The 12,340-nt window shown below is 39.7% G+C and overlaps 1 protein-coding gene across 3 annotated transcripts in view; it reads right to left on the minus strand.

Annotated features, from left to right (window-relative positions):
* Positions 1-925: 925 nt before the first annotated feature.
* The window catches only part of LOC121732383 (Down syndrome cell adhesion molecule-like protein Dscam2), a 75,550-nt gene continuing 64,135 nt past the window's right edge, over positions 926-12,340 (minus strand). The window contains exons 27-35 of one of the 3 annotated variants that reach the window (XM_042122251.1): positions 11,662-11,838; positions 9,971-10,200; positions 7,401-7,561; positions 6,418-6,569; positions 5,776-6,001; positions 2,326-2,429; positions 1,860-2,006; positions 1,443-1,514; positions 926-1,069 (exon numbers count right to left, since the gene is read on the minus strand). In XM_042122251.1, coding sequence (XP_041978185.1) covers positions 1,041-1,069; positions 1,443-1,514; positions 1,860-2,006; positions 2,326-2,429; positions 5,776-6,001; positions 6,418-6,569; positions 7,401-7,561; positions 9,971-10,200; positions 11,662-11,838 — 1,298 coding nt within the window. In that variant the 3' untranslated portion in view covers positions 926-1,040. Of the gene's footprint in view, positions 1,070-1,442; positions 1,515-1,859; positions 2,007-2,325; positions 2,433-5,775; positions 6,002-6,417; positions 6,570-7,400; positions 7,562-9,970; positions 10,201-11,661; positions 11,839-12,340 lie in introns of all 3 variants that reach the window. The other 2 variants (XM_042122250.1, XM_042122249.1) reach the window with 2 other exon arrangements.

The raw sequence follows: 12,340 nt of genomic DNA on the forward strand, positions 1-12,340 counted from the left end.
CTTTTTCATGGCGTTGATTATACCATAAATCATAATTATTTTATTATTATATTATAAAATAGTGATAACATTTAAATCTGATACTATATTTAATTTAACAAAGTGACATAATATTTTTTCCAAAGAATCTATTATCATTTACATTTAGGGCAGGTAATAAAATGTAATATCTACAAGCCTATCACATGAGAAAAGAATCCACGAATTGTTAAAATCCCTCCTTAGTCATTTTAAATATAAAGTCAACTTTTTAGTTACGGTAGATTTTAACAGTTAGGTACGTATCGCCCGTGAGCACCCGGCCTTATATTAAAATGTTAATTGGCAACATTCATTCTTCTTTGGAAAGGTTCCAGTAGATATTGTCTCCCTCATAAATATTTTATGTTCCGCGGTGTGATAGATAACGAGAAATCGCGGTTTGTTATAATTTATAAATGTATACTCAGTTGAATATTATTATATTTACTAAGCTGTTATTATAAATTCATTAATTAATTTTTTCTTGTAACTTACCTATTTAGTTCTTAAGTAACATTAGCAGTTGGAAAGTGGAGGTATATTATAAAGCGATAAGACGACTTTTTAGCACGGGCTTTGATAAGAAGGGGGTCGGGGGATCCCTAACGTAAAAAAGCGGCCAAGTGCGAGTTGGACTCGCCCATGAAGGGTTCTGCAGCAGCCTAATAACCCCAGCCCATGCTTTTTAATGTCCAAAATTAAGGATAACTTGTTTTGGTTAATAAATGGTTTCGCAAAGTGTAGTCCACGTCTTTTTAACTGGTTATATTTTTACTTAATCTATCAACACCACGCTACCATTGTATAGTACAATATCAGTCATCAGCATGGTTTAATTTTGTGCCAAACTGCAGCAGAAAATACTGAAGCCAATAGCGGGAACAGGGTAAATGAAAGTCACAGATATAAATAGACAATATTATTATAAAAATGTTTGTATACATTAACATGTATTGAATTTGCTAATAATGTTAATAATGACTAGATATTTTGCACTAAACGTCTTGGCAGTGAACCTCTCAACTTCCCGAGTCTTGTGAACAACCTGCTGACAAACATAATATTGCACATTAGATACTACAACTTCCTTCATACAAAATAAGTATAGGACAGAAACTACATATTATGGTATAATTATAACATTTGTATCGTATAAATAGAATGATAGTATTCAATCATTCTTTGAAAACGATCGAACTTCTACAATAATTGAAATTATGACCTAACATATAGGCCCAAAGTACTGTAAAGTACCCAAAGTGCAAGGATTACTGTTAATCACAAAATGATCATGAGTCAAAAATTCAAAATTATGCATTCTCATATTTTGTTCAAAAACAAAAGAGATACCGTGTTCCATTATCCATTAAATATATTATAAAGTTACTTTTGTATTGTTTAAGCATTGCATGAACACATACCGTGGTCTGGGCAGTAGTGTCGCCGGCGTCGTCGCCTCCTTTGAGCATCGCATGCGTCCAAACACGTCTCTTCTGCACAAACAAATATTTTGACGTGTTGATAAAAAAGTAATGTCATAATATTATGGAGAACACAAATCTATTTCTGTGGAATAAAACCTACAGTTAAAGGGGTCACTATCGCGATCAACATTGAGTAGGGGTCTAAAGGTCCCAACTCCCAACACACACACACTCACGTGCATACGTCCACGCGTGCCTTCGACAAGTGCCGTTCGTCGGTTAGCGTTCTAACACGTTCAGTATGAAACTCAAACAGTCTTAATCTCGAACCGCCCTTACGGCTCTGCCTCTCTGCAATCACGGTTCATCATCCCCTTGTGACGTCACGGCGCGGTGTGACGTCACGGCGCTCACCTTCGCAGCAGGGCGGGCGCGCGGGCGGCGCGGCGTCGTCGTCGTGTCGTGCGAGCGCCCGCAGCTGCAGCGTGTACGCGCGCGCGCCGCCGCCGGACAGACCCTCCCCGCCGGCGAACGTCGCGTACGGGCTGATCTCGTACACATCTAGAAAGAACGGTTTGTGTAACACAAAAAGAAAAAACTAGTTCCATTCAATAAATGGAAGAATAATTGCTTCAATACAAACGAGGCGAATATACATATAAAACGTGCCTACATGCTACGAAAGCCACTGAATTTTGCACCAGATACTAGGCGAAAGCATTTAGCCTACTAGATTTCTGGATAAGTTCAAAGTTTGTTTTTAAGGTTTGATTTGATGATTCAGATGAAATGAAAATCATCAAGTTGATAATTTTATGTAAGGTTTTTTCTAGTTTATAATATACTTGCACAAGATTTTCTCTAAATGCGATATTCTTACCAGGAGGTTCTGGCGGCAGTTTGGGCGTGGGATGCGCGGGCGCGCGGTAGGTGCCGCACTGCTGCTTGTCCGCGCTCGCCATCACGCGGTCACCGCCGCCCTCACTACTAGACAAAGTATGAATTACGTATTGAGAAAAAGTTAGAAACTCAAAGTGATAAAGTTTTGCCGCCTCTTACGGCCGTTCCCAATATTTGATCTATCTCTGGTTTTGCCCTACTAGAGATAGGAATAGCTCACATTAGACATTAGAGACATATATTTTATGTCAATAGTGAGCTATTCCTATCTCTAGTAGGACAAAACCAGAGATAGATCAAATATTGGGAACGGCCGTTAGTGACTTTTAAAAAAGTGTTTACTTGCGCGCTATGTTAGGTTAATATTGGTGACGTTGGCGGCTGGTCTAAACTTAGGTACTTGCACCTCTTTGTGACCTTGGGCAGGGCATCATATCTAGTATTTTATAAACAGCGTTACATTAGTCTTGTTTTCTAAAGTATTTTTTTACCTTCTCAACATTAAGAAATCCACATCTCAAACAATAAAACGTCTAAAACATATTCCATTTCTCAACCCTACAAAAGAGCACTCGACAAACGAGATAAAATCTCGGCGATTCCTTGGGGTATTTCCAGACAGAATCAAACACGTCACTCGTCGAAGGCTCGATATCGCACGTCGTATCCTCGTCAGACGCAGGAACACGAGTGGACTTTGTATGAACGATAACACCGATTCCTATAGAATTCTCTATAGAAGGTTCTGGAAAAACATATTGGGCGTTTATTGTACCAGTTGGTATGAAAGTGACCCTTATGTTGTGGATATACATGTCATAGAATTTTCTATAGATGGTTCTGGAAAAACGTATTGGGTGCTTGTGTTCCTTCATTGTACTGGAGTTGGCGTGAAAGTAACTAATGTAGTGGATATAAAGATGCTGTCAGATATAATAACTCTAGTATTTTGTTGACGTTCGCGTTGGTGTAATGAACATGCTCATTTTCTATTGAATCACAATGGTTTATAATATCTATCATTATAATATCAACATATTCGCGTAAAACATTTTCGTCGTTAAAAAATCCAACTATTCAAAGTACTATCTGTACCCTAATGAAATTATAGAATTTTATAGAATAATGTTTAATAGGAAACGAACTGAATGGAACAAGGACTTAAGAGGATACACCAGGGGCGAGAGAAATTGAAAATAGGTATTTGAAAATGTATTGCTGTCTCACCAATCTCAAGTCTCCCACCGCAGAGCGCGATAGAGACAACACGACAAAAGTTCTAATAAAAGAACAGAAAATCTTCGATTCGTTGTCCGCTGATTCCTTCTCCAAAACTTAAGGCCCAGTAGTCCCTAAAATAAGCAGGTCGATGTCTGTCAATACGAATATCGACGTTAAGGACATTAAAATAACATTCATATCAGCGCGCCTTGTACAGTGGCTGTTACGCGCTCGCCGCGTGCCTTGATAATAGAAAATAGGAGTAAAAACCTTTTGTTTTTAGTATTACACAAATCAAATATATCAAATCGTTTACGATAGGTTACGACACATATACTACATTTTTTGTTTTTTCTAGAAAGTGTGTAATTTAGCCATAAAATGATTTAATTATGAAAAACAGCGTTATAACAGTCATCTTTGAGATTTTTTTCTATCGAGCAGAATTTTTCAAATTGTGTACTGATATACCTTTGCGTATAGGAAATTTTCTCAATTTTAAAATGGTACTTATATTATACTTAAATAATGACATTTCCTTTACTAAAAACGTGTTTTAAAAAACCCATTTTACGTAGTTGCAACAACCACAGCGCCTTAACCGATTTAAGTACTTTTTTCATTAAGAATTAAAGCAAGGCTTGAGCTGTGTTCCTATGTTTTTTTTTTTTTTGTATATTTTAGTCAGTTTTGTTTTCTGGGTGTTTGAACACAGAGGAAAATCTGGCCATTTTTTTGGGTTTTGGACGTTCTTATCTTTTTTAATAATAAAATTAGGAAAAAAAGAAAACATAGGGACATGCTAATAGTGGCCATTGATATTCAGGAAAAAAATCATAATTAATATTAATATTTTAGGTAGCTACTACTGACAGCCCATTCTTCGATCAAAAACGACTTTACTAACTTTTAAAGCGGAACAACTGAAACCATTTTTCGGGCGGTACGTGCAAAAATGTCCTCGACGCAGGTGGCGGGAAGGGCCTTAATGCACTGAATATGAACTTTGCGGGAGAATTATCGCTATGCCATTAGCAATTTAACACAAGTATAATGTGTACTCCAGTTTGAGCATAACATTGTGTTTTAATAGCTTTTATGGACCTTCACAGGCGCGTAAAAATGTTTTGTTCATTTTTTGCACCGCTGCGATGCTACGAGTTGTAGACCCTTGTTTTTTAAGGCTTTGTATAAAATAATTCACTTAACGAGATAAAAGTTTGCATTTTAAGATCACCTGTCCAAAAAAATTATAAATAATGCTTGAGCCGCGGTAATTAGCCTAGCCCGGGCGCGCACTAGCGGCCAGGCCGCGGCGGCCATCGAAAGTATGGTGTGGCCGCTTGACAGCGTGCGGCCAGGTGCGCGTGGTCTATGGCGGTTTCATACTAAGGTATAGCCGCCGCGGCCTGGCCGCTAGTGCGCGCCTGGGCTTAGAGAGTCAATCAGACCGCAACGCGACGAGGCGAGGCATACAAATTTCAATTGCGTGAGACGTCTTGCGAATCTGTCGAATCAATGTAAATTTAGAAATGCATCTACGCGTCGAGTTGCGGTCTGAATCAACCCTAAATGCTACAAGAATTATTTTTTCACCTGGGTTACTGTATGTTTTGGTTGTTGTAGAGTTATTGCGCATACTTATCGCTCCGTGGTTCCGTGTATTCTTCCAATAGTTAAGTAGCCTTCGAACGCGTAGAGAAGACGGTGTAATCACCGCACACGCAGATTTCGCCGTACGCACGTATTTCGCCACAGCAACAGAGAGCCTTTAACCTGATCTATACCCACCTCTTCCTCCTCAGCATTACGACCAGTATAGAGCACAGCAACAGAAAGCGTAGCACACATCACTGCAGCAGCGCCAGCGGTGGCAGGGAGAACGCATCCACCTCCTCCGCGCACCCTCAGACTTTGGAGGAGAAATTTATGCCGTCACATCTGTACCCACCTCTTCCTCCTCAACAGTATGGCCAGTATGGTTAATGCAGGAACAGACATCGTCGCGCATAGTGTCAACAAAAGTGCCAGTTCATAGGCGGTGGCTGGAGAAGGCGTGGACACGCGGAGGCTACCCTCAGACTTTAGTGGAGAACCCTAACCCATCAACTCCGAAAGGGCACCCGAGTGCAGCAACAGAATGAGCGGCACACGGCGCCAGCTCTGTCGGGGCTGGTGAAGTATCTTAAATCTACTATCATATACCCACCTCTTTCTCCTCAGCAGTATGGCTAGTATGGTTAGTGCAGCAACAGACAGCGCCGCACAGAGCGCTAACAGCAGCGCCAGTTCACCAGCAGTGGCGGGGAAGGGCGCGTCCACCTCCTCCGCATACCCTTCAGCTGGGGTAGTGGAGAACTCGTACACCTCGCGCGTCCAACCCGCCTCGTTGGACGCGCGCGCCGCCACGCGGTACCGGGAACCGGGGGTCAGACCTGATAGAGAGAAGGAAGCTGTGTGATATGGCCATAGCCAAGTCAGAGATCAAAGTTTTATGGGTTTTGGTACAATGAGAAGCCATGCTGCTTACGAATTAACGATGTCTGTAAAATTACATACATTTTGTTTTAGATCTATCTGTCTGCATTCATCGAATGCTTGTCGATTGAATACCAAGGTCGTTACATTTTGCTTATCCAGCCAAGATCCAATCAGCCTAGTTTGAGCCCACATACAAGGCGCAAGTAGTTGAAATTTTACGCCTGCATTGGGTAAGCTATGAGAGCTTCTCATGATATTATGTATGTATTTTTGACCTTGATGTCACTACTTTTGTGGTCTGTTACGAAAACATAAGTTAGATTTTTTTGGCCTATTATATATATTTTTTTCAAATTATTAATAAACTTACCTCCCAATATAACCTCACCACCTACGGGCACGTCCCTGGCGCCGGTCGCGCCGGAGCCGATCCACTCCAGCTTGAGTGCGACCGGCCCGCACCCGCCGTCCGACCACAGCGTCGTATCGAACCGCGCGTGTGTCGCGTTCGCACGGATCCACCTTTATTGTTGGAAATGAAAAATTGTTCCAGCTGAACTGGCGCTCAATAGTTCATCAAAAGTCCCGCTAGCTTTAGTCGACGTGCGAAATATCGCGATTACATTTAGATATGCGATTCTATGGACAACATTTAGGCAAATAATTCACAGGGTAAACAACGGGCAGTTATAGTGAAAAAACTGAAAAATTTAATCCTACATTAGATCAGATAAATTAATTACTGGGACACTATCGTTATTGCGAAACATTTCTCCAAACCGATGCGAGTTATCATTGTCGTTAATTGACTAATTTTGTTAACTCTCAATCAACTACCATTAATCCTAACCTTAAATAGCACAGACAAACAGAGAGTATGTTTTGAAAGTACCCTTAAATAACTCCATTCAACAAGCACGCAGACCCCATCACAAAAAAAAAGACGGGTTGCGATCCGGGAGTGCCGGCAGAAGTGAAAACTTGATTATTAACGTTGTGCATTATTTTTTAACCCATTTTTTATGATCGTTTTTTTTTTTAATTAATCGAAACCCTTACAATCGATTAAATTTTTAACCCATTTTTTATGAAAATCGATTTTTAAAAAATCGATTTTTTAATTAATTGAAACCCTTACAATCGATTAAAAAATATCGACAATTGAAAAAAAACAAAGATGTTACAACACTACTCTCCAACCGTCTTACGGTTTTTCGATCAGCACGAGAATCTGACGCGAGTTTCACAGTTTTTACCCATCCCACAAAAGTGCTCAACGCCGCTAAAGAAGTTTTCACTTCAAAAAAAAAAAAACAACTTGTGCCTATTGCAATCTGGAAGTAAAAAAAGTACCTTGTATCAGGCGGCGCTACGGGCGGTCCGCCGGACGTCCGTATCGATATCTCGGAGCCGGGCGCGCCGCCGGCGGAACCGTACGCGCGGTACGCGGACCCGCACCGTAATCCACTGAGGGTCACCGGTCCGGGACTCGCTGATTGTATACGCCATTCACCCTGACACAAAAACAAGGATAATATATTCCGTTTCGAGTACTATATACCTAGTAGAGTTACCTTACTTGATAGAATAGTTATACTGTATACGCCAACTATAGCAGAAACTTTCCTATATAAAAAGGTCAACTCTTTCATACAAAAATGATAAGACACTGTGGCGATTATAGCTGCATTTTTTCCAGAGTTGGGATACGCTGGGCTGTGAGAAATATGGTTTTAAAAAATAAATCGATACTTATTAAAAACAATAACAAATAGCTGTGCTGAACAAGATCAGGCATATTAAGCTATTTTGTTGGTTCTCAAAATACATTCTTCGCAACACGGCTCAGCTCAGCTTTAGAAGAAACGCATCTCATGTAGATATTGGATTCTCTATTTTGAGACTAATAAATCAATAAGAGCCTTTTGTCGATTAAGGCAAAAAAATATATTAATAAGTATAATATATTTCTTATATCCAACACTAAAAAGATCCTTGAAAGTAAATTAATAACGTGTACCAATATAAAAATATTAAAGTCGAAAATTTAATAAAAGAAATTACTTTCACATTTAACAATCTAATTTTGTCTACTCTGGCGAATTATTCGTGGAAAGTGATATAAAAGAACGTTTGAGCAATATTCTCGTAAGTGGCCGTTATAATTGGCTAGATTTCGGTAATTGAATGAATCGGAATAGGGTCCTTTGAGAGGAATGGACTCGCTTCAAGTACTTCTTTATGTTCTAAGATATTAGGTATATTGGCGAAACGAGTCTATTTTTTGTCTTTAAAGACATTTGTCAATTTTCTCTTCTACGAGCTTTTGCCCGCGGCTTCGCTCGCGTTTAGAAGTATTATTATTTACAAACTTTCATCCCCTATTTTAACCCCTTGGAGGTAGAATTGATTAAAATCCTTTCTTAGCGGATGCCTACGTCATATCATCTACCTGCATGCCAAATTTCAGCCCGATCGGTCCAGTGGTTTGGGTTGTGCGTTGATAGATCACCATGTCAGTCAGTCACCTTTTAGTTTTATATATATACATGTTACGCTCAAAGACCGAATACGCTCAGTGAGCGAAAAAATGGCTCACAACGCGTTGTGGTAATAGTGAAACGGCCACGACGCAAAATTCGCGTCGTGGCCCTAGTGAAAACGGCCACGACGCGTTCTGGCAATCACAGAAATACCACAAAGCGAAATTCGTGTTGTGGCTGACGTGGTATTCGACCACAACGCGTTGTGGTAATCGAGTAAAACCATGACGCGTTCTGAGCATTTAAAAACAGCCACGACGCGAATTCGTGTTGTGGCCCTAATGAAAACGGCCACGACGCGTTCTGAAACCAGGCCGTGTTACGCAGGAGTAATTTTATAGCGCCCAAGTATGTACGCAATACACAAGAGCACTCTGGTTTCAATGAAACTAGGCAAGTTATGCAGGGGTAATTTTATAGTGCCCAAGTGTGTGCGCAATACACAAGAGCACTCTGGTTTCAATGAAACCAGGCCAGTTGCGCAGGAGTAATTTTATAGTGCCCAAGTGTGTGCGCAATACACAATTGGGTTTTGAGAGTAAAAAAATAGTGCTCTTGTGTCTTGCGCACACACTTGGGCACTATAAAATTACTCCTGCGTAACTGGCCTAGTTTTATTGAAACCAGAGTGCTCTTGTATATTGCGCACACACTTGGGAGCTATACAATTACTCCTGAGTAACTAACCTAGTTACAGAACGCATCGTGGCCATTTTCATTAGGACCACGACGCGAATTTCACGTCGTGGCTGTTTTTAAATGCTCAGAAGGCGTCATGGCTTTTCTCGATTGCCACAACGCGTTGTGGTCGAATAGCACGTCAGCCACGACACGAATTTCGCTATGTGGTATTTCTGTGATTACCAGAACGCGTCGTGGCCGTTTTCACTAGGGCCACGACGCGAATTTTGCGTCGTGGCCGTTTCACTATTACCACAAATGTTGTGAACCATTTATTCGCTCACTGAGCGTTTTCAGTCTTTGAGCGTAACATATATATGTGGCGTTTTTAAAAACTGACAGAATAAGGTACATGAGTAATTGAATTACGAATGTTTTGACACCTCATTTATTAACACTGGATCAGTAGTTTAGACGCCATAATGGAACATACATAGAATGCATACGCACTTAATATATTGGCTTCATAATTCTAATCCAATCAGTAGCTTAGACACTATTGAATAAGTTTATGTTCAGAAAGTATTTAAAAAAAATATTCTGAATAAAAAAATTTCAGTTTGAGTTAAAAAGTTAAAAAAAAATCTAGTTTCTACGATCGGTATATACGGTGTACTCTCCTCCTATTAATCTCTTCTCAAACAAAAAAATATACATAGCAAAATTATTATCTTTTAACTACGCCTTTCAAAAACTTACCTCAGGTGAAGCCAATCTCCAATGCAGCGTATACGCCTTCGGCAACGCATGACCTGGCGACCTCGGTGCTGGTCGAAGGTCGATCTCTAGTTCTCTCGATCTCGCCTCCAACAGCGCCAGCCCAGGCGGAGTAGGAGGTCGAAGGACGAACACCCTCCAGGTCACACTGTCGGAGCCGTGAGGGTTCTCCGCTAGGCAGGTGTAGTTGTCCGCGTGGGAGAGCTCCAGATCTGATTGGAAATGTTTGATAGTTGGATTTATGGACCAAAGGTTTTGGTTTTAAACAGTTTATGATAACATTTTTGGGTACTATAAGAATTGCCCCTATTTTAGCCTGATTTCAACAAAATTATGCAATGTCATCGAAGCCTTTTTTTTAGACTACGCTATAAAATAATATATTAGAATATAGCTCATAGCACAATACCTACAATGGTCCACGCGATATTGTTGTGCTAAACTCTATAGTATATTCACTTATAATACCACAAGAGCTTCAAAATTATCGGGTATTTCCCGATAGGTTCGTTGCAAACAAATGAAGGAGTCAAGTTTTTCAGGTTAAAAAAATTAGAATTTGTTTTTTATATATAGCAACTACCAGAGAAAATTTTCAAAAAATTATCAGTATAATACCATGTAGGTTGTACCACGTGACGTCGAATGGTGCAATTCTATTGGTCGACATTTGGGTCGGAAAAATAATCTATATAATTATGATAATATTTTATAGCATAGTCTTAAATCAGCTTTATTTTTTAACATATCCCTTTACACAGGCCGTAAACCATTTAATGTAGGATTCATGTGATAACGCGGGATCTTAAAAAATACAGTAAGCACTCTCTCCCGATCTCCTAAGTCCTCATTAAGTGCAATTTGGTATCAGCAAGGGGAGAATACCTACCTCAATATCTCATAAGCTTGCTACAGCGTCATAATATAACATCACTTTGTTATTAAAACCTTCATAGCGTAATTCAGAAGTAAATCGAATAGAACAAAATATTGTATTCTCGAAATAACATAATATCTATATAGTCAAAGAGGCTCGTATTCAATAAAATTATCTGGTTATTTACTTTGGTGTAGTCATGATATTGATTCTAAAGTTCACTTGTGTGTAGTTAGGAAGACATTGAGACTTTGATGCTTAGAATCCTCAAGGTATTAACGCATTTGCATATCGGTTGCCCATAGTGGCTAAACTCCTGAACTATTGGCCACCCCGCTTTTCATTTTGTATTAGTTTCCCTAATGTATGTTAAATGGACGCTTAAATTTAAATGTACTTGCGACAAAACACAATTTTCGCTTGTCGAAAATGTATATTAATATTGCACAAGAATATTCATTATGCAAGCAAATTTTCTGGAATGTTCTGTAAATTCCAGAGCTAGATAATATATTCTTAATAAAATTTTTAGCCATTTTTTATAATCCACTATTCCAGGTAATATTCAAAATTTTGCTATTGGTAGATAGTTTAGCTTAAAAGCTAAATCGTAAAGTCGTCATACGATATGTTCCCTATACAGGTAAAAAACGACCAGCGACTATTTAGTTTGGGTTATAGTTGCGTCGATTGAAACTCTCTATAATTGTAGAGATGGGTCTACAGTACCAACTGTTTGTTGTGACCAAACTGTCTTACTTATGCAGCCTGTACATAGTGTACAATTTATACTTACTTCGTATAAGCAGCGCGTCTCCATCCAAGTGGAAAGGCGAGCGCGGCTGCAGCGGGCTTCCTCCTCGCAGCCAGCGTTTCGCAGGAGGTGGTACTCCGCCCACCACACAGCGTAGAGACAGGGAACTGCCCGCTGCACCTACCGCTACTCCACCGAATGAGGATATACGAGCTGGCGCTATCGAAAGAGATATCGTTAACAAAAAGCGGGAGAACTATGTAACCTAAAAAACTATTCAGTATTCACCACAACATACCAAAGTAATAGGGTTCGAATTCGATAAGGCAGTTTATGAAACAAGTCTAATAAAGATTTAATAGAATATAAGAAGTTAAAACAGCCTTAATTAGGTCTCATGTAAATTGACACAACTTAAAATAAACTACTCTGAAACTAGTTTTAAAATATTGTATTTAAATCCATTGCGACTATTTTTTTTACGTTTAAGGAGATCGCAGACGACAAACTTTTTGTGCCATCGAGTCTGCGGCGCCCATACAGTCGGTATGGCCGCGCCATGAGACCTAATTGTGGATGTTTCAAGTTCTTTTATTCTTTTAAATCCTTATTATACTTGTTACATGGCGCGGCCATGCCGACTATATGGGCGCCGCAGACTCGATCGCACAAAAAGTCTGTCGTCTGCAATCTCCCTTACATAGTCTAAATATCTGAACAT

The sequence above is a fragment of the Aricia agestis genome, chromosome 12 (assembly GCF_905147365.1).
Source record: "Aricia agestis chromosome 12, ilAriAges1.1, whole genome shotgun sequence".
NCBI classification, from domain to species: domain Eukaryota; kingdom Metazoa; phylum Arthropoda; class Insecta; order Lepidoptera; family Lycaenidae; genus Aricia; species Aricia agestis.